This window comes from Tursiops truncatus, chromosome 1 (assembly GCF_011762595.2).
Source record: "Tursiops truncatus isolate mTurTru1 chromosome 1, mTurTru1.mat.Y, whole genome shotgun sequence".
In the NCBI taxonomy this organism is placed as follows: domain Eukaryota; kingdom Metazoa; phylum Chordata; class Mammalia; order Artiodactyla; family Delphinidae; genus Tursiops; species Tursiops truncatus.
This window is the reverse complement of record NC_047034.1, coordinates 112564263-112587846: the sequence shown is the minus strand read 5'-3', so window position 1 is coordinate 112587846 and position 23584 is coordinate 112564263. Positions and strand designations below refer to the sequence as shown.

At 32.7% G+C, this 23584-nt stretch overlaps 1 protein-coding gene across 13 annotated transcripts in view; it reads left to right on the top strand.

Moving 5' to 3' along the window:
- ADGRL2 (adhesion G protein-coupled receptor L2) overlaps positions 1 to 23584 on the top strand; it is a 271627-nt gene that overhangs the window by 207262 nt on the left and 40781 nt on the right. For all 13 annotated transcript variants that reach the window (XM_033864355.2, XM_019919571.3, XM_019919572.3 and 10 more), the window contains 2 exons: positions 10886 to 10995; positions 17021 to 17821. In XM_033864355.2, coding sequence (XP_033720246.1) covers positions 10886 to 10995; positions 17021 to 17821 — 911 coding nt within the window. The remainder of the gene's footprint in view (positions 1 to 10885; positions 10996 to 17020; positions 17822 to 23584) is intronic.

Genomic DNA, 23584 nt, shown 5'->3' with positions numbered 1-23584 from the left:
TCTAACTGGAGAGGTAAGACTAGGGTCCTAGAAACAACTAAAGGCATTCATGGTATGAGACCTGTTACGATGAAGTGCCTAGCACTCTTCGGGGTGTTTGGAAAAGAATATAAACAAAAACGCAAGGAGTTTACAGCTTAATTTTAACAAGGAAAATACTTGGTGAGTTAAATAACAATTTTATGCAAAATATAGAAGAGAGCCACAAAGCAGAATATGATTAATTTCTTCTTTCTTAATTAAGAAGAAATCGTTCAAGAAATTATTGACAGTAATTTCCGTGGGAATTCAGTTCAGATACATCTTTTTAAGTTAGAAAGAACAACATAAGGAAAACACAGATAGATAGTGGTTTTTATGAGGCACAGTTAATATCAGATAATTAATAAAAAAAGATTCATGACTTGCAGAATAATTGCATAGCATTTTGTTTTCCAAATGAGAGTTTTCACTTCGTTGACCATTAACTCTATGTATTTCCCTCTCCTCCAACATTAATTTATACTATTAAGTTCATACTGTTCATAGTATGAATACTACTAAGATATTGCTCACTTGATCATACTATTAAGATACTGCTCACTTGTCCTTTCACATCCCCTTTTACACAAAGCATTCCTATATACTTGTTTATAAACTATGTCACATATTTTACTACCAAAATATTTACAAGTTACATGAGGAAAATAAATTACTGTAAAACAAAAGTAATAATAATAAAAGTGCACTTAACTGAAAAACAAGTTTGATGAGGAAATAATAGTACTAAAAGTCATGAAAGATTTCATACTGAAATAATTCATTTTGGGTAAAGAGTAGCCGTGCTTTCTTGCCTCTTGGTTAAAAAACCCAAGCACTTATAGAACGTTGTCATTTTAATAAAAACTGAAAAAAATTCCTGAATTAAATAAGTACTTTAACAAAAAGTTGTACTTTGTCTTAACTTTTGCATAGATGGTAAATTTTTAAAAGCTACATCACCAAAAGTCAAGATTTTATGTCTATGCTTTCATTTTGATTACATAGGAAGTTCTGTGAACATTCATTGCTGTGCTATAATCAAAGTGAGGTCTGTGAAAGAGGAAATTATATTAGCTGTCAATTAGACTAGAGATGCATTTCTTTTATAGGCAGAGATTTATAATACTGACTAAATGACATCTCATGAAACATCTTGGGAGGCAGAAAAAAAATATTTATGGCATAATTTTCCTGTTTGTCAAAATCACATCTAAACCAAGGGAGTTATCTTTAAGGTGAATTTAAAATAGCAACAACAAAAATCTAGTTTACTCAGTTTTGCACTGTAAAACTCCTTTTAGTTGCAGGTTCTTTTACATTATTTCAAACTCTAATCTTCTAAGCGGGTAATTAATGGACCAGAAAAGCCATTTGTGGGAAAGAAGAGCCATAAGGGTGAACATATTTCTTCACAGAATGACCTTTAAGAAGTAAATAATTACAAAAGGAAAAGATTTGGGATGACCAATCTAAATCTGAGGATAATTAGAAGGAATAGAGTATGAAAATCAAAATGCTTGACATGTACAATTCTCATATCATAACAAGACTAATTAAATATTTAGAAACCAAAAATCCCCTCACAATTTGAAGAAAAATAACCCACGACAAAAGGGTCTGTAACTTTGCCAATAATTAGCAAGGGCTATAGGAAGGAAAAGCGTCACAGATTGGCTCCAAGGCTCTGAAAGGTCATGTCTTATTATGGTGTGTCTTTTATATGGTCTGGTAACAAGTTTCTTGCTAATTTAATCTAACTAGGGCATCCCATAGCGATATCCCATTTCCCTTGTTAAAAATGTGATAGTTTCTGCAAGTGCAAACTGTAGTAGGTTAACATTTTTAAAAATAATTGCTCCTAATTGATACAGGTCATAATAATATTTTAAATTATTAAAAGCAAAGGTCTTGAAAATTTGGACTCGGAAGCAATATTTTTGAAGTATTTCAAAATTTTATAGCTTTTATCCCCACTTGAATTATCTTGTTCCTTTCATTAAGTAGTTAGACCTGATGACCCTGTGAATGAAATTTAGTCTCAGTGGCATGCTTTGTAAATAAATATTTCTTATTTTGCTAATAAAAGCAAGTGCATTTATGTTGAATGTGCATTTCTGCAAACAAGAGATTTTGTACTGGATTAATAAGGCTGAGTGAGTCCAGCCTAATTTGCATTAAACTGACCCCAAGGTCCAGTAAAAACTGCAAGGAATTTCAAAGGTTTCTAAAACATAGAAGGTTGTTTTTAGAAAATCAGCATTGTCGTTTCAAAATCCTAATTTTAGTAATTAATGTGGAATTTTTGAGAATTTTTTTGAGTTTCTAAGATGCCAATTTAACTATAAATATTAAAGTATGCATACTTTGTGGTTTTAATTCCTGACACAAAATGATTACGGAAGGTATCACTTTCATGTTATTCCTGTTTTCAACATACTGAAAACTAGAATGACAACAACCTTCTGCATATGAGCCTACACAGGGTTTTATTTCAAACTTTTGTTGATTTGCTGTAGGTTAGCTGATACTTATTTTTTTGGCTTTCTATTTGTTACATACTATACACTTTTTCAGTCAAATAGGTTTTTATGTTTATATATCAATAGTCCAGACATATTTTGTATTCTTGCTTATAGTTATTTAAATAATAAATTGGCTTTTTCTATACTCTTTTCAAATACAGTTGTAAAAATTTAATTACAGTTGCAATTTTTAAAAAATTAGGACTATATTTCAAATTTTTGAAAACACCAGTATATAGGAAACTGAATGGAATAAACTTAATATTATTTATTTTTTTCCAAATTATGTATCCATGCGTGTATCAGTACTCAAGTGTATTTTCCTAGAGATTTCGGGTAGCATCTTCAGTTCAATAATTCAACTTTGTTTCAAGGATTTTAAAACACTTTAAATAATACAATATTATAATGCTTAGAGTATAATATCCTAACATGCCTAAAGAATTAAATACTATATGATGAATAGAAATCTTCTACAATACACAAATTATTAAATAAATTATGAGAACATAGCTATGTGACAAATGGGAACATTACTTTAGAACACCTCTTTTTTACCACATTAATTACACATCATTTAGCTTCCTGATGTTATGTTTACCTAGCAATTAGTTAGGCTTACAAATCATCATTGATAAATATTTTAAAAATGCAGGACCCACTTTCCTTAGCTCTACAGAATGGAAGTTTAGATAATAAAAGGGGATTTCATTACACAGTTTTAAAAAAGGTTTGATTTAACATTCAACTCAGTTTCCCTCTTTCATCTGTGAAGATGATTGTAACGTTGTATCTTGGAGCATAACTTCTTTTTATCCCTCCGGTTTATTTGGTTACTTTGTTTGAGCAAATTTACTTAGGAACTTAACTATTCATGTTTTAAGATAATCTACTGTGTGTATAAAAATTTATTGTAAATTTGGACTAAAAAAACAGGGGTTCTAGTACCTAGCGTACTGCATTCATTCCTTGGTCATTTGGAATTGTTAGTGCATGAAAAAGTTATTTGGAAGCTAAAGGGTACTTTTTCCTCCACCCCTTAAATAGATCTGTCTCCTTAGTGTTGTATTATTGGCTTTCATGATACAAAACTGCTTCCAAATTGACAGAATTCTCTGAGAATCAGGTACAGCTGATTGAAGCAGAATTGGACGTCTGATACTTATTTTCTAATAACTGTGTTTATTTACAAGCAGCAGTAATCAGGTTAACCATTCATCATTATTTCATTCATTCAAAAACAACTACTGAATTCCTGTTATGTGCCAGGCATATAGTCACCTCTAATAAAAATGTATAGGTTGACAGTGACCTTTTTTCTTTATTTTCCTTTTCTTTCTTGCCCTCTGTGGTAAATTTTAAAAATTTGTGTACTTGAAGAGAATAAAATTTACTCATTGACATATGATTTTTTTTTTGGTAATTGAGGCTCAAGAATGAATATCATTTCTAGACCATTAGTTAGAGAATGGGTTTATAACATCAACTGTAGATGTTCTATTCAGTTAGAAGATATAGTTCCCCGTGTGGATGTGGTTTTAAACTTCCACAGTACCCCTGTGAATGTTCTGTTTATATTTGACATTTTGGAAAGGGATATCATTACATGTTTCCCTAGTACCTTGAAAGCATTTATTTCATCTCCAAAAAGTAAGCAGTTTTAACTAAGACAGAAGGTAGCTCAGGAAAGAAACAGACCTGTTATTGCTAGTATTTTATAATTAAATTTTAAAAATAACAGATGCCACTAAGAGACTGAAATTATTGATGCAGTCTTCACTGAACAGACATTCTCAATAAAGAATTGGACTAATTGTAGAGGATGACTCCAAATTTCAGCAAACATTAATTTTTAGTTTCTGTCATGATATACTAGGCTTTTCTGTTGAATGCTGGAGTATTTGTTCAAGTTGGTAGATTTTGCATTTTTAATCTTCCTTAGAACTGTGGTGAATAATGGCCCCTGGCAGGAGATAATGAAATTTTCTTAATTTATATTTTCAAGCAGAAGCTTCAATTGAAAATGGCATCCTATGGCCTGGAGACATAGCTCTAGTGCAAGTTTCAGGGGAGATGCAATAATAATGCAGTGCCACCGAGATGAGGAAAGATGGGACAGTGAAGAAGTAATTTAAGGAAGAAGAAAGAATGTACCAAAGCTTTATTGTAGCATATCTAATGATCTGTTGAAGATTCCCAATGGTTTTTGGAGCATGACTGGAGAAACTAATGTTATCTTGCCAAAACAGAAGCCCCTGCTTAATCAGCAGAACAAGACTATTGATTAGAACACCTCTCACAATAGATTACACATGGAATCTCATCTCCATACTTTGCACTTGGTAAAGTGTAATAATGAGCGTAAGATAATCAAAACAAGAGTAAGGGGCTTCCCTGGTGGCGCAGTGGTTGGGAGTCTGCCTGTCGATGCAGGGGACACGGGTTCGTGCCCCGGTCTGGGAGGATCCCACGTGCCGCGGAGCGGCTGGGCCCAAGAGCCATGGCCGCTGAGCCTGCGCGTCCGGAGCCTGTGCTCCGCAACGGGAGAGGCCACGACAGTGAGAGGCCTGCATTAAAAAACAAAACAAAACAAACAAACAAAAAAAAACAAGAGTAAAAGCAATTTGTTGGGCATTGTACAATTCAAAATTAGAGTTGGAAAGGAAACAAATTTGCATGAATACTTCAGCCTGTTTTTAAAGCTGTACATAGTAAATCATATGGGAAATACAGGGAATACTCTGGAAGAACAAAAGATGTTCTGCCCCTTTAAGATTTGCAAATCTATGTCCATCTCATATAAAGGAGTAATGCTCTTATTACTGATATTTTTGTTGTTGTTGGTAATTCATATTTGTTAAGGGATTGTGCAAAGAGTTTGCCTGCATTATCTTATTTAACCTTAACGACAAACTTCTAAAGAGGGTATTATGGTTTACAGATGAGAAAGCTAAGGTTGAAAGGTTTAATATGTTGCTTACGGACTCACAGTTAAGTAAGCAGCAGGGCTGGAACTAAAACCCCAATTCTTTTTTATTCTGAAGCCTCTGCTTTTAAACACTCATCTCCCCAGTTAGCAAATAATTTTGCTTCTGAACAGAGTCAAACGATATGCTATGCTGGTGATATTCATACAGCTTATTCTCAGCTTATAATAATGTGTGCATTGTTCCTTCTTTCATTTACAGTTTTAAAAGATTAAGGAAAAGCAGCATATTAATAGTTTGTTTGCATTATTAATATTTCATTAGTGATGAAGCACTACTGTCCCCTAAATAAAAAGATGTTTCTTCAAATTCTGCTGTTTAATCTCTGCATGATAATTTATACATAATTTCCATATACTAGTATGTAAATTAATGGTAATATACATTTGTAAAATGCATTTTTATCAATTACACATTTTTCTTGGCAATATTTAGATTAGAAAATTAGAGGAAGAAATATTTAATATGATAGAAAGTTGCAACCTAAAATAATGTATAGAAATAACATAGGTGATTTTTTTAATAGTGCTTTTAAACCAACGATGTAAAATAATGTTTAGCTTTTTATCTACACATGTCAACTTGGAAATTTTTGGAAATGTGGTTAGAATATTAAAAATGACCATACGCTTAGATCTGAGACTGAGTGCGTATGTAGTTTTACATTAACTTAGTAGGTGGTATTAAATCATACATTATATCCCAGAAATTGCTTAGAAGTAAATTTTTGCAAGGGCTGCCTTTATGTCCCTTGAGTTCTTTCTGAAAACAATTGTATAGTATGTTTTCCTATAGTTGAGCCACTTTATTAAAATGTATTTTAATAAATAAGTCAAAGGTTGACTATAGAAAAATTTGCAGTGATTATAGTGGATCTTGTTTTGGTTTGTTATTTTTAATGATACCTTCCTTCTAGGGAACACAGTATATTTTTACAGATTGCCAAAATTTTATTTCCAGATTTGTTTAGTGTTAGATATTTTCATTAGCTAGGAAAAGATTATACTTTCCTTCTGTTGTTGAAAATGGGCTTACATGTGATGTATACATGTACTTAGAAATTGTACTTATTTAGGTTAGGAATTTATAAATAACTAGCCTGCTGGCTCAACACTAGAGCAACTAAAACCCTTGATTCTTATGATTAAAATTAGCAAGAGAAGATATGTTAACATTGTAAGCTGTGTTATGTACTTGCTGCATAAATCATAGTCATCACTAAATGCTTTTCTATTTCACTTGTATTTTATTAAGGTTTATAGAGTAAAAGCATGTGTTCGCATATATAATTTATTCTTTACTAAAGTACCTAAACCTGTCTCTAACCCAGTGGTCCTCATAAATCAGAATCATCAGCAGAGCTAGTTAAAACACAGATTGCTGGGTACTAGCCTCCAGAGTTTCTGAGGCTGTTGGTCTTGGGTGGGACCTGAGAATGAATTTCTAACAAGTTCCCAGTTGGTGCTGGGGCTGCTGGCCTGAGGAACACATTTTGAGAACCCATGCTTTAACTATCCTCACTCATCTGTGCAGCCTTACAAACACCAAATAAAATAAAATCAATTATTTAAAAGTTGAAGTGTTTCTTTATAATGAACAGTAATTGCATTTCCTTCAAGTCATAATTAAAGGTCCACCTATTTAAAAAACCCTATTTATCCTTTTCTGCCTTATTCTCATTTATACTGAATTTTTGTTTCACATTTAGGAAAAGTATAAATTTTTAACATCATGAATCCACATGGTATTACTAAAGTATACTGATACTTTAATTGTTAATGTAACCATATCTTTTTTTTTTTTTTTTTTTTTTGCGGTACGCGGGCCTCTCACTGTTGTGGCCTCTCCCGTTGCGGAGCACAGGCTCCGGACGCGCAGGCTCAGCGGCCATGGCTCACGGGCCCAGCCTCTATGCGGCATGTGGGATCTTCCCTTCCCGGACCGGGGCACGAACCTGTGTCCCCTGCATCGGACTCTCAACCACTGCGCCACCAGGGAAGCCCTTAATGTAACCATATCTTAACTGATAAATCTTTTTTTCTGGAGGAAGAGAGAAACTCATGAGGGGAACTTCGCTTAGGGCTGAGAATGCAAACAACTGAATGCCTTTCCTTTCTTGGCTTAGTTGTGACTTTTTATTTTCATTAGAGTGAAAACTTGAAGCTGAGCAGTTGATGGGAATTTACTTTGCTTCTGTGGCTAATTGCTTTCTCTTTCCCTATCTTGAATGATAGCAGTTTACAGTTTTATAGCCTTAACCAACAGTGTATTGGTTAAGGAATTTTCAGATTTTTCTTAGTACTAACAGCTCACATTGGGTATTTCCTTTTCCCTAGTTTCCTCACACTTTCTGTATATGGAAACCTAAGGCTACTTGCATACAGGAATTTACATAGTCTGTATTTTTAATAATTTCCATCATTTGGTCCTCTAAAATGTTAGGTTTTCTTATCCATGAATCAAGATACTAGTATGCAAATCTGATATTCTTATACCTTTGTGTTCCTCTTCTTGCTGACCCTTTACTATTTTAGCACCCAAATTCCTTTTTTTCCTCAAGATTAATTTTTTGCACTTCTGATATATAAAATGAACCTTTTTGACATCTGAGAGGCCATGAATTCTAGAAATCTATATAATTGTTTTTGCAGGAACTCCATTAAGTTTCTTTACCTTCAATTTTTACTTAAGCGCACAGACCTAAAATTAATACTTTTTGCTGTCTTAGAGTGAATGCATTGTACAATGTGATTATTAAAAGAAGTTTTAAAAATTACGTGGTTGATATAAATTATTATAATTGCTTTTGACATTAATTTGAACTTGTAATTGTGGTCAGGTGACTAATGCAGAGTTGTCCAGAAAAAGAGTAAATATGAGCAGTTATTTTTCATTTTATGGTGTTTGTCTTCTTTTAAACAAAATATAATGAAAACAGGACTACTTATCCCTTGTATACTTCCTGCCAACATACTGTGACATTGACTAAAAGATATTTCAAATCCCATTTTAAAGTCATATTTATTTATCTGATCTTACAGTGGGAAGAAACCTGGAAAATCGTCAGTATGTTCTTTAGTTTTGAAAAAATGATATAAATTTCCGAATCCTTTGAGCAACTTCCTTCTTCACCTTGGTCCAAAGTCCTTCGTGCTCTTGATCTATTTCAACCTTGAGTACAGTCCCCTTTCTCTCTCACCTGTTCCTGGTTTGGTGGGGAGGGAGGCTCCAATGGGAAGGGAAGGGTGATGAAGTATATGAAAAGTTTACTCACGAGTGGAATTGTTGTTTTATGGGATTTCTACCATGAATATATTTTGAATAAATATTAAAACCATTTACAACATGGCAGAGCTTCGTTAGTGGCTATAAAATATATATAGAAGGAGTGTATGAAAGGGATATCTAACTCATAAGAGTTTAGATTTCTTTGTTTCTAAGAAGTGTGAGGGTGAGATAAAGGGACGATCTTTGTAGGTATGAGTAAGTACAAGCAAGGAAATTAAAGTTTTTAATTTTTGATGGGGACCAGGTTAGAGGTTGAGAATTCCTGAGATCAAGAAACTTTAAAAAGAAGCAATGAACTCTTGTTACTGTAAAATTTAAGAAGAAAATGAAACATTAGTTCAAACAATAGACGTTGGTCTGTTGAGAAATCTTAAATCCATTTGCTGTTTAAGATTTTAGGATATAAAATTTGTTCTACTATTCATGTTAAAATAATTCATTTACACTAAATAGAGAACCATTGGCAAATTTTTATAAATGATTGAACTCACTTAAGAGAAACACGGAATAAGGGGAGTAAAACATGATGTTGCATAAGAATGTGACACTGCATTGTTTACATTATCCGTGCTTTTGAAAATTATTTTATATGGTATGTTTAAAAAATATGGCATAAGATATTACAGAGTATGATAAAAGTTATCATTAGTTTAATATTTGTACAAACAATTTTAGTTATAATTTATTTAAAATGTCCATTTGAAGTTCATTTGTTGTAGCTTGACCTATAAAATTTACCTGTTTGATCCTATAGAAGTTTTCAGTTCAGGTCTTGCTGCTCAACAGGGAAGAATCAACCTGGTTTGAGTTGAAGTGGCTCTAAGGTGCATGACTTACATACCTACCCCTCTCTAACACAGTTCTCCTTCCACCCTCCGTGAATTAGTTGTGCTAAAAACTGGGCTACTTTTTGATTCTTTATTTGCCATGCTATAGTCTAGTTATTTAATGTACTATAGAATGTCTGGTATTCAAATTATCAAGTGAATTTTGTTAAAATGCTCTTACTCTCCTTGCTTTGTCTTCCTAATTTATATACTAGCAGAAAATACAGTAATAACCCTGAAAATATTACATTGCATTGGGTTGTAATCAAGTTAAATATAAAGGAAATGAGTCTTGCCTTTATATAGCTTATAACAGGATCATTTGGACAAATTCATAGAACTCAAATAAATATCATCTTGCCTGGAATTCTAACTTAATTCTAATAATCTCAATGACAATGAATTAATGACAACACAAAACTAAGAAAATACTTCCGATAGGAATAAATAGGACATTCTAGACATCATGTTAGTGACATTCTTTTTAGTGTTGTATTTCAGGGAGTACTAATTTAGAAAAACCTAATTCATAGTCATATCATGTTGATAGTATAAGCCTATTGCTCTATGAAAATAGTAAGTGTAACACAATGCTTATGACACTCAGTATTATGTACCACGCACTATGCTAAATGCTTTAAATTCATTCTGTCATTTATGCAGGCCATAGCACGGAAGGTGTGATCAATTAGCTTGGTATCTGGTATTCAAGAGTGTATAAATACCTGTAATAGAATGCTTAACACAAAATGGGATTTAGAGGATAAGCTTAAAACCTGGCTCTTCCTTTGTTTCAGTATGTTGTCAAAATTTACTTTCAAGCTATTCAGTTTATGACTCTCTTTTGTTCAGTTCCATTCTTGTTCAGTACCATTTTAAAGTCAATTTTAATTCTTAAATATGGTGAGTATCCAGGTAAGTTTCTTTTTTTTCAGTACATGTTGAGCATGTCAAAAATTCCAATTAAAATGTAAAATGTATACTAAAAGAATAGAGAACTGTTAGTGATTTTCTTTTTATTTCCAGTTAAAATTCAGTGTGACCCATGCTACAGATATATTACAACATAAAGAAAATAGGACTTTTGTAACTCTTTACAGCAACCTAATATCAGTTGAAGTTTTTAATTTATGGTACTAGTTGCTTGAAGAAAATACAGATCAGTTCTCTATTATATTTCTTTAGTAAAAATAAACAAATACATTGTTGTTACACAAGTTTGATTTGTTTTGTTTTCCAGGTGCAACAATCGAACACAGTGTATAGTAGTTACTGGGTCAGATGTATTTCCTGATCCATGTCCTGGAACATACAAATATCTTGAGGTCCAATATGAATGTGTCCCTTACAGTAAGTATGAAGCTTGTATTTTTCACCTTCTACAGCATTCCTCGTTGATGCTGAAAGAGGACACATGTGAAAGAAGCATATGTTTATGGCCTACAAAACTATTATGCATGCAGAGCACTAACAGACTCGGGCCTCCAATTAGTTTCATGAAATGTGGAAGGAAGCCATAGTGTGATGCTGGCCAAGTGTCTGTCTGTGTTCTTAAGTGTTTGGCTTTTAAGGCTAGTGTTTTTCCAGAAAACAAACTTGAATTAGCTATTCAATAGGGCAGATAGAAATCTGTACTTTTGCCCAATACCAGTTGCTGACAAATTGGTTTGGCTCACAGTTTTCTAAAGAAGGAATTGACTTTGGTTTTAATCGTGAGCTACTTGAATGACTACCTGCTGTTGTGGTAACTTTAATGCCTGGTGAAAGCTACCATTGCAGTAACTGAGGCAAGTGCTTTCCTTTTTGTCCCTTGTCCTTAAGAGAGTACTCCTTTACCAGATTCAGTGACTAAATCTTAACGCTAGATAAAACAAACGTAACAAAGCCTTGCACATATTTTTAATTTGCAGCATCCATTTTTAGTATTATCCTTTAGAGGAATATTTAAAATTCAGTTGGAAACTTCATAAGTAGGCTTCAGCTAATACTGTAATTCTGTGTAGTTTTCCTCCTAATCTCAGAATTCATATTTATGAATTGGATTCTGTATTTTCAACAGGAAAAAAACATTTTAGACAATTAAAAAGATTAAGTATATTACTTAATTTTCATCAGGTAATTTGGTTTCATTCTTGACTTCTTTACTTCTTAAATTGGATAAACGTGTCATGCCACCTTAATTCAAGGCATTTGAATTAAAAATTCTTTAGCAGCAATTTTATGATTTGCTTCAGAGGACTTCCCTCCTTAAAAAAATATGGACTCAAACTAATAATGAAATTGCTTTTTCCAGAAGCTCAAAAACGAGATCACTAGCTCTGATAGATTCATATGTTCAAACTATCAATATTTCTGAAACCAAAGGGCTGATTTTAGATAGATATACTATGCCCAGTATGGTTGTAATACATACTTACACATCCTGTGAAGGCACTGTCGTCTCTCTCTTCTCTGCCCGCAGTTTTGATAAATTGGCTTTTTGTGGGGTATCAGTTAAAGGCCAAACACAGATTATCTTTTCATCCCTGCTCTGTGTTGTGTTACTGTGAAATGGAGGCTTTTTATGTTTTCAGTATTTTCTATATCATTTGAAGGATTGGAAGCCTACTGAGTGCACTGATCTTTATATCGTTTCTCCTGTGTGTAGTGTTGGTGGCTTACATAATCATTCTCCTTTGCCACTGGAGGAACATTGTATTCTTTTGAGCTAACCAAAGTTTTGTTCCATAAAGTCACTTGCAGTTGAATTTAGTATGGTTTCTGTCCTCAAATTAGAAAAGGAACACAGCATCCATTCCCAAACAGTGGAATCGGTCAGATCTGCCAAGAATTATGTCTTTCTGGAGCCAGTTCCTGTAATCTAGCCTATAGATCAAGAACAGTGTTAAGAAAATATTATTTTCAGACTTTTAAGTTATTTCTTGCACTGTTTAAGAAAGGAAAATGTGGATATCTTCTGGAACATCTAACTTTCAAAATTTACTTTTTCAGTTCTCCAGAAGTAATGTACACTGTGTAATAAACTTGCAAATAGCAATACTCAGAGAAGTATTTGTTCTTTTTAGGTTTTGTCCTTAAAAAAAAGAACAGTAATTAATTTGCTGTTACCTTTCTAGATGTTTGCAGGAGACAGAAATAAGTCTATGGCTTTTTTAAACTACTCCTTGCTAAAGAGTAGAAGTAATTACAATTCCTATATACTGTTCAGTAGTGACACACTATAAATTGCATGATTTTCACTAATATTATAATTAATGCAAAGGATCTTTTTAGATTGTTCTGATCTTATTTAGGACTGTGTATCTTCTTAATCTCTTTTCCCCATTATCCTCTCCTTTTGTTTCTTTATGCTTCTGTCCTTTATAACCATCTCTTGTTTTTATTTTAAGTGACTAGCTTTCACTTTTCCCTTGTTTTAATAGTATTTTGGTACTTTGTAATGTTTGCATACTCCTTTTACACTTAGTTGATAAAAACTGTCACTGTCAGATAACATTTATTATGTGTCTGTTACCACCTGGCTTTATGCCAGTTTCTATCCAGAGCAAGTTCTTCAGGAGCATATCCATCCCAAACTATTTCCACTTATTTAAAAAAATTTTAGAAATTTTCCATGATCTCTGAAGATTTTATAATAAATTTACTCAGCAGAGTCCATTATAAATGCTGTTATTTTTTAACTTTGTATGTTTATAGACAGGCACATATATTTGATTAGTAATTGAATGTGTGTTTAAAAGAAGTCATAAGGATCTTGTAGGATAAAGGAGAGTAATCAGATTAGAGTTTCCATATCCTACAGATGCGATTTGGTTTTGATTTTTGTACCCTCCTATCTCAAATTATCATTAAGTTATTAAAGTTATACCATAAATTCAGCTATGTTTTATTTTATGAGAAAAAAACTTTTACTATTGATTCAATCATTATTAATGAATAAACATAAGATTATTCAAAATGAAATAGTGTGTCACTGCAGATACAGAGTATGTAGGCTTTAGTTTGGGTCGATTTCTTGTCTTGCATAACCGTGTTCTCCACTGATGTTAGTGGGTCACGTATTTATGTTTGTTCTATAGCATAGTAAATGTATTGTTATGAATTAATTCATACAGTCTCTTAAGACAAGTTGCAATATATATTTGTGATGAAGAATGCTAATTTCATTAATTTTATTGTATTTTAATATTTTTCTCGGTTGAGTGAATTTTGGCTGATTTGACAAATATATATCCTTTGGGTTGTCATAAAAATCATAATGTAAGGTCTTTTGTTTTGAATATCCATATTTTATGCACTTCATCAATCATCAAAAGTTTTATTTAATTTTTTTTTACTTTTACATTTGAATGTTACTTCTCAGTTTTCATTAGAATTATAAATTATATACAATATATATCCATTTTATTTTCTTTAATATAAATATAAGTTAAATCATAAATGAAGTTATCCCTATTTAATATTTTGCTCAGTAACTGCCCTGTCATTTTATCGTATCAAATAATAAAACCCAGCCATTTTCAATTAATGGAAAACAAAATATATTTTCTACATCCTTTATTGAACTTGTTTTAAGTTCTGTTTTAAATGCGTAACATTTTAAAATGTATTATTCCCATCTTTGCATTTAATTGATGTATTTCAGTATACTCATCCTTTCCTAAAAATAAAGAATATAGCTGTATATAAAGATAGTCTGAGCAGACTCAACACTAATGATTTATTTTATCCTCATTTTCCCACCATGCCCTTCCTTTATTGATTCTAAGAAGGTATAATATTGCTCTTCACTGAGCAGTAATTTTAGGACCAGTGGTTTATAAAAAAGAATTGTTCCACGTCAGTAACACTGAATTTCCTTTTTACTGGATGTAGTCAGGTTTACGCATTAATAGAGCAAGTATGTTTCCTGAAAGTGGTTAAATAGACCAAGTTGGACAGGGGAGGTGGTGTCTTAATGTGGAAGGTTTCCTATGGCAAAAATATTTGTGTGATATGTTTCTCCCTAAGGTATTTCAGGAGGTCAGTATTTAATCTTGATGAATTATCATAATTAAAAAAAATTAATCAAGCTAAGGCATCTTAATGAAATGTGCAACTACTACAGTATCTTTGAGTAGTCAGTTTGGAGACACAGTATTAGTACACCCTAATGCATTTTAATAAGGGAAGAGGGAGAATCACAGACATTAATCTGGGCACTTTACTAAATTCAGGCAACATACTTCAAAACCTACATACAAAATCTAAAATAGTGTTTTATGGTTTGTAATTATTAGAATACTATTTACCAGCAAGAATCTTATATACCATACTTCTAACTGCATAATCCATTTCTTTAAACTTCTTGGAGGGAGGATTTTTTTCTCCTATAACTCTACTAATCAGGTTTGTTTTATGAAAGCATTTACCTTTTATGGGGTCTGTGGAATCAAGGTATTTGCTTTGAATGCTTGGTATGATTGTTGTTGCATGCTAGCTTGCTTTTGTGTAAATTGATGATGGTAGACAATGTCATAATAAGCTAACCATAATTCTTTCTTCCTTTTTTCTCCTTGCCTACTGTGCTTGCTTTTTCCTTGTATGTATTTTGCTTACTTTTTTTTAATAGACTTTGTATTACACGTTTGAGATATGTGATATAGAGAATTTAATAAGAATTTTATAATATAAAGTATATATAAATGTAAATAAGTAAATTTACTGATTATTAGTGGGGAAGAAAGGTACTACCTTAGCGTACCCTTCAAAGTAACTATTGGGGTAAAGGGGGAGGCTTATATATTCCTGAAAAGGAGGCAGATTTTTTATAGTTAAGATAGATTTTTCTAGAAACAGAAAATTTAATAGAAAAAAATTGAAACGTACTGAGATGCATAATTATATATTTCTTCTTACATCTTTGAAAAATGTAACAATATCAGTATTCATTAGCTTTGACCTGAGCTTCAAAATTGAGTTGCCATGTTTATAAATATATTTCCCTGTTGTTATGCTTACCTAATTTTAGTCAGCTTAATAATGAGTTTGCATAAGATAAATGGGGATGATACACCTATGCATGCATTTGTGTCTATAGCCTACCTATTTAAAGTAAAACTTGATAAGAATGCTGAGTGACTTGGGAAAGGCAAGAGTATGTACACCATGCATTAGTGAAGAGTTTCATTATTTATTCAGGTACACTAAGTGAAGCAACATGCCAACATATTTGTATTGCCTCCTTAATCTACTAAAATGATTGATCCATGTTCTTTTATGTAACTTTAGTATCTTTTCTCCTGCTAGGTTTTCCTGTTGTGTTTCTCTTTATCCAAAGTAGTGCAGCTCTTATTCTTCTTATATTTAGCATCTATTACTAATTCAGTCTTAGACTGTCAATTTATTTTAATCTTTTTTCTTTTTTCCTTGCACTTTTTTTTTTCTTCCGATGCTTAAAATAGAAGTGGAGCAAAAAGGTAAATAACGTATACAGTTTGAACCCCAGCTCCCTGTTATGTGCCTTATGGATGTTACCTTCTCCCTTCCCTTCCCCTACAACACTCCTGACATTAATATATAATTAGCAGGATCTCATAAATGCACGTCATAAAGAAGTCGACTGTTTACAGTGAAATTATATGACTGCTAAATCTGGTGCCGGGGTAAAATTTCTGAAGTCGGCGAGGGGGAGCTGTCCTTTCTCTGTTTCTTTTCACTCTTTATCTCTTTTTCTGATACCCTTGGATATTTTATTATTAAAGTGTCATCTTGCCTGGCTTCCAGAACCCTCTCCATAGCATGCCATGGTTACAGGGTCTCCTGGTCGTTTCATCACTCCTTTCCTCGTATTTACTTTTCTCTGCTTCTAATTGCATTTTCCGAATATTTATGTTCCTTCAATTGAAGCACTTTTGTTTTCAGTCTAAGTTCCATAGACGTTCTAAATAAGCCTTCACATTGGGTTTGTTTTATTTGCTTAATTTTGATGTTCTGCTTTTGGGGGCTTATAAGTGGGCTAAGGAAGGGAGGGTACAAAGTTTGGTCTAAAAGTACTTTGTTCACCCTATGTACAAAGCTCAGAGTTTTAAAGCATAAATTACCGAATTATAAGATAAAAACACATAGCAAAAATGTAAATTGTTAGCTCAATCATGAATGATCCTAAACTTAGGTTTGTATTTGTGAAAATAAACCCCAGCTGCTTTGTATGCTGGTACATCAATTATGGTAACTTAAGGAAAGAAAGGTAGTACTTGTGTTAAGTATAATTTCTGGTAAAATTGAATGCTAATAGAGTGAATTTTTCTCTTTTGATCTATGATCATTAAAACTTTGTATGCCTGTATAGTCTTTTAACTTTGCTTAATTCTTGTTTTTTCTCTGTGACTGTTAGTTTTTGTGTGCCCTGGGACCCTGAAAGCAATTGTGGATTCACCATGTATATATGAAGCTGAACAAAAGGCAGGTGCTTGGTGCAAGGACCCTCTTCAGGCTGCAGATAAAATTTATTTCATGCCCTGGACTCCATATCGTACTGATACTTTAATAGAATATGCTTCTTTAGAAGATTTCCAAAACAGTCGCCAAACAACAACATACAAACTTCCAAATCGCGTAGATGGTACTGGATTTGTGGTATATGATGGTGCTGTCTTCTTTAACAAAGAAAGAACAAGGAATATTGTGAAATTTGACTTGAGGACTAGAATTAAGAGTGGAGAGGCCATAATTAACTATGCTAACTATCATGATACCTCACCATATAGATGGGGAGGAAAAACTGATATTGACCTAGCAGTTGATGAAAATGGCTTATGGGTCATTTATGCCACTGAACAGAACAATGGAATGATAGTTATTAGCCAACTGAATCCATACACTCTTCGCTTTGAAGCAACGTGGGAGACTGTGTATGACAAGCGAGCTGCATCAAATGCTTTTATGATCTGTGGAGTCCTTTATGTGGTCAGGTCAGTTTATCAAGACAATGAGAGTGAAACAGGCAAGAATGCAATTGATTATATTTACAATACCCGATTAAACCGAGGAGAATATGTAGATGTTCCCTTCCCCAACCAGTATCAGTATATTGCTGCAGTGGATTACAATCCAAGAGATAACCAACTCTACGTGTGGAACAATAACTTCATTTTACGATATTCTCTGGAGTTTGGTCCACCTGATCCTGCCCAAGGTAAGAATGTTTGCTTGCTAATGCTTATATCTTTTATGAACAGTTTATTTTTAAGACTTCTTAATTTTTTTCCTATTTATTTTCTTTCCCTTTTCATAGTTCAAGGGCAAATGATAATATTGTGGCATTTCAAATTGTCACATACTGTGTACATTTTAGCCTTATATTGGTCCATTTTCTTTTTCTGAATTTCTTCGTTTAGATGTTGGTTTCAAAAAATTGTAGCATCCTTGGTCAGTTTAGATTTTCATTGCTAAAAATGTAATGCCAACTACAAACCTGTTAGCTTTGTGTGTTTTTTCTACCTGACTTCTGAATTGATTATGTGCAGACCTTTTAACTTCTTGGCGCCAGTGGTTAAAGGAAATTTTTGTTAGAAAGTCCCAGGAGAATTGCTAGGCTTGATGTACAATGCCAGGCATAAGTATTCTGAAGTTTAGGCCTCTGCTCTCTGGGTAGGAGAAGGAGTCATCTAACATCTTGCTAGATCATCATGTAAAATAACACATTTTTACTTCCCAATAAATTTGTGACTGTTTTAGGTCAGTATTTCTGTGACTTTAACTGTTACACATGGACTAAGCATTAAATGATCCCAAGTGTTGATTTATGAAGACAAATCCACTAGCATTTTTTGATTTGTGTTCTCTTCAGGTATCTTTATGTAGGATCATTACTTTATAAATCTTTGGAAATATATTTTAGTTTAGCAAGTTAATTCAGTTCTGCAGTGAACAGTTTTTGAGGGTAAATGAAGTTTTGGATATTTCATTAAAGCAAGATTACCTCATACTCATATGAGGTAGAAGATAGAAGAATGACCTCTTAATATATTATTATAGAGCTTGCACTTATTATGTCTTTTCTATTTGAGCAATATTATTTGTGTTTTAAAGATCTGAATTATTTCAATTTTCTGAGTTAATTAGAATTATCATATTATTGAGTTACTTCAAAATTGTAGGAGCCAGAATGTTCCTTGGAGTGACTAAATCAGTCTCTTCAACAAGGTGGAACATAAATTAACATCTTTTTCTTCTGCTAAAGTAGTGTACATTCACACACTTAAACACAATTACATACACCCACACATAGTTTAGGGTATAATGTTACTAAGTTCTAAATATTGTCATAGGGTTAGGACCTCAAAAGCAGAAGCCTTTTGTAATTGAATTTCTAATTTGAGTTATAGAATACAAAAATATGTGATTTTTCTTCTTAACTTAAGGGCAATAATGACATATGACTTAGTATAAGCCCCCTTTTTCTCTAATTCATGTATGTCTAGAATTTGTTGGGTGAAAATTGCAGCAGTGTCCCATTGTTAAATTTTCAACAATGAAATCTGTTAAGACATAAAAATCTTTGTTGATAGTCATAGTATTCTTTATTTTTAAATTCAGACCTTTTTTCTCTTGAGGCTAGCAATTTGGGATGGTTCCTATATCTCAGTTGCTTTTCTAAACGCTAGTACTATGCTTCTCCTTTATCCTATAGGTTTGTAAAAGGCAGAAGGTCAGTAATTGACAAAATTTGACACTGTGGAGATACATGTGTTAATCTTTTTTGTAACCTGTATTACCCTCACAGCTGTTAAATTTATCTTGGGTAGCAGTAAATCTCTTTCCCTCCATTGGAAAAAAATAGAAAATAAATTTTAAAAATGTAAATTCATAATCAGGCAGCACCTAAAGTTGAGTACAGATGCAGCTCAACAAGGAATCATTGCCTCCCTGATTGTCACAGAGTACTTCATAAAATACAAGATGAGTAAAAATGTCATTTTCCACATGTGGCTTATGTTCTAGTAAATAACTTGATCCATTTCAGATGAAAGAATCTTTGATAATTTGGATGCTTTTTGGAAAAAAGTTACCAGCTTCGAAAATGAGAAACTTAGCCATATGTGGTAACTGCATTCCTACAGCTGTGTTGTGTTATCCAAAATAGTTAACCATTCTTATATATTCTCAGAAAGTGAAAATTTGTATTGACCCCTTATTAAACCCTTAGTGGTAAAAAGTTTTATCTGACCTAAATTTCTTGCTGATGTTTGAATTGTATTCTCTTATTCACGTGCTCTTTATAATTTACCTTCAAATGCTTTTAGAGAGACTCCTGCCTCGCTCATCTAAGATATGTGCTGTTATCTAACTGCATGTAGATGGGGCATTGCAGAACTATTGTGGCTCATACATTTAGGTCAAACCAGTAAGCCACTGTCAGCAAGTCTTATGTACTGGCTTTGCTACCATGTATATAGCTGAACTGTACATTGTGCTGTAAAATGGATAATTTTTCATTGTGGACTGTTTCACTGTATTAGCTTCAATACTTTTCCCCATTTATAAATCCAAGCCTTTCATTCCTAACAGCACAAGTACATTATTGCTTGGCCTTGATAATGTTTTCAAATACATCTTTCTTTTTTTCTTTAAATTTTTAGCTTTTTGTGATCTCGGCATAGTTAATTTGCTCCATTTCCTTGAACTAGGTCTGTTTTTCCTCTTTTACTTTTTTTCTCTATAAAATGGGCTTAGAAAAATCCCATTTCAGTCATATATTAAGATATATCATATATATCTTTTCTATGTCTTAATCTGAATTGATTTATATATATACTTAATCTGTCTTCAGATTTGATATCCCAAACATTATCGAAAAATATTGTGTCTTGAGTGTTGACAGTTTCTGAATATCTGTCTTAGAGTAATAATGAAGTATGACACTTAAACAACATGTGGGAAATTTTTTATCAAGAGCCAGTTAGGTCTATTACTTAGGAAGTGTTCAGTGTAGAATACATATTTCTTAAAACATCTTCCCACTGATAATGGATGCTAATTAAAAGATGATTGGTGTTTGTAGACATCGAATAAGGGTAAATTTAATAAATCTGCAGTTTTTGCCTTACCAGGCTACAGACTCACTCTAACTGGAGTTCATTCAGTGAATAATGGGTGAGTTTTGGGACTTGGAAGAGGGAAATAACAACCCATATTGTCCTTAAAATCTTTTCACACAGGAAAAAGCTGGCGATAATTAGCAAGTTCTTAGTAAATACTGTCGTAGTAAATTGAATCATTCTGTATGTGTTTGTTGAAATTTTCATGGGTACCTATTAAATATGTTTATTAGCATTATTGGCACCGTTTCTACATCTCTGTACTCAAATAATAAATGGTAGGTAGAATGTTAAGTCATTTAATCTGTGTGTTTGATATGGCACCTGATAATTTTGGGACAGGCTCTGCAAAGTAGGGTTTAGATTTATGACATAAGTCTATTGTGAGTTGCCATGTTTTCTGTTACCATTTATAGGATATTCTTGAGTTTTGAGCCTTTTGCCACATACGGTTCCTTACGAAACTTTTTATTGCTTTAGTATCTTATGTTCCCACATTTTTTCTTCTTTTAAAGATTTATGCAGAACACAGTGTCAGTTAAATGCTCCAAAATAAGGGCAAATTGCTTAGTAGGGTGCCATACTTTCCCAGAGTCTCTGAAAATCTTTTATCTAGAAAAGTAAGATCATAACATTTAAGAGTATGGACAAGTGAACCTGAACAAATTGCTTAACCTCCTCCATGGCTCAGTCTTCTCTTCTGTAAAAGGAAGATAATCATAGTGCCTACTTCATGGGGTTGTGATAAGGATTAAATAAGATGATCTGATGATCCATGAATGGTGATTAGCACAGCATCTGGTACATAAATGCTGAATAAAGTGTAAGCTTTTATCATCATGGGGTGCCCTGTTGTGACCTGTCTTCACCTAGGGAAAGAAATATTAATTTTTAGAAATACCTCTTCATTTCTAGCTTCAACATTAGAAAAAAATGCTTTCCTTGAAGTTGTTAAGCTTTGGCCTTGCAAAATCTTATAGTTGTCCTCCTAAAGGGTTTCATTTTGCCACTTAAAGTTGACGTTCATGTTTATTTTCATGGTACCCCAATATTTCATTGGTTTACCTTTGAAGAATGTGTTGCTTCCCTTTAAACTTCTTTTGATGAACAAAAGGTAAAAAGGTATGAAATTTTATTATCAATGACACATGCAAATATGGTATAGAATGTTGCATGAAATTTTGTGCATTTAATAGAAGTCATTTTATTGCCTACCTTCACTCACTTATTATGAATCTTTACTGATGCTCAGCAAACAGATCACTAATTGTAGTATTGTTAATACATATTTCAGTGATTAAATATGTACTAATTAGCACAGTGTCAAGGGATACATCAGAAGGTGTAGCACTAAACCATTTTGCTCTGCCCTTTTCTCTTTGTTCCGGATCCCCCCCGCCCCCGGCTTTTAGATTTCATTCAGCAGCATTCACTTGACACTTCTGCAAAAGATTGTGATGCTTTTGACAAATGTTAATTGAGAAAGCACTGAAAGCCTGGCTGCATTGTAATCAAAAGAAAATTTCGAGGTTTAACAGGATGTCAGGGAAGCGCTTTACAGAAAAAGATAAACAGGTTTGAATAGGTTTCTGCAGCAGCTGGCTAGGCATGATGCTTGGCTAATGTACACAGGCTTCTCTCATATGGTCAGTAACTGATGCCCTGGAAATAAAACATTGCTTAAGAAGTTTCTCTTGTGATAGAATGAAAAAAGGGTGTAAAAAGTGTGTCTTGCACTTATCGATAACAAGAAGTTTCTCACTACTAAAGAACTAGGAACAAGTACACACTACTTTTTCTGATAAACTTAGCATACTCTGTCATAGAGTCAGAATTATGTAAACTATTTATGGACCAGAGCTTAATATTATCAGTGATAATATGAACTTGTTTTCCAAGAAGTTTTAATGTTCTAATTTGTTTTTTATGTATAGCAAAGCCATAAATTAAATGTTTTATAAGATTATTTTAAAAAATAGTTATTTTTAGTTTGCTCTACTCAATTTAAATTTAAGGCATCATATTTACAAGGTCTTAAGAGCCAGTAATCTAAATGTTGATAAAACTATAGTGTGATCACCTAATAGATTTTAAATGGTGCCATTAAAGTTTTACTGACAGAATTTTTGTTGTTTTTTTTTAAATTAAGTGTTAATGAGGGAAACATTAAGCTCCATTATTATTTTAACCTAGTGGATTCAACAGTTTAAAAGTAATGTTGGAAGTCCAAAATAACCTTAAATTTTTTTTATTTTAAAATTTCTACGCTTAAATCCACTTTTATATTTTTAAATCCTTTTATGCTCTCTGTTAAAGGTCAGTAGGATATGTAGGGTTGTTTTCAAATTAGGCATTATTTGATCGAACCCGTTATCTTGATATGAGATTGCATTGTAACCTCTGACCAGAAGTAGTTTCTTTTTCATACCTGAGTTTTCAAAAGTAAAAATGTCGAAGCCTCAGATGTTTCCTTACTGAAACAGCACAAGCATGCCCAGCTTATCTTCTGTTTGGATCTAATCAGGCATGCTCAAAAATCTCTCAAGCAAGAATGGCTGCTGGGTGGAAAGATGTTACAGTATTTGTTTTCCTTCAAGATGCAGAGTGGGTGACTTGAAATTTTCTATTGTCCTAATTATATGTAATGGTTAGACTTTTGTTGATACTTTGAATTTTATTGTTTCAGAGTATGAATTTATATAAGAAACGGATTTTTCTAAATGTATTTGATATGACATAATGTATTTGATATGTACATTGAAATTTTCTATATGAAACTGCCCTTCATTTCCTGTTACATGATATATGATGAAATTGTACATAAAATTTATTATCAAATATTTCATTGAGAAGTAAGC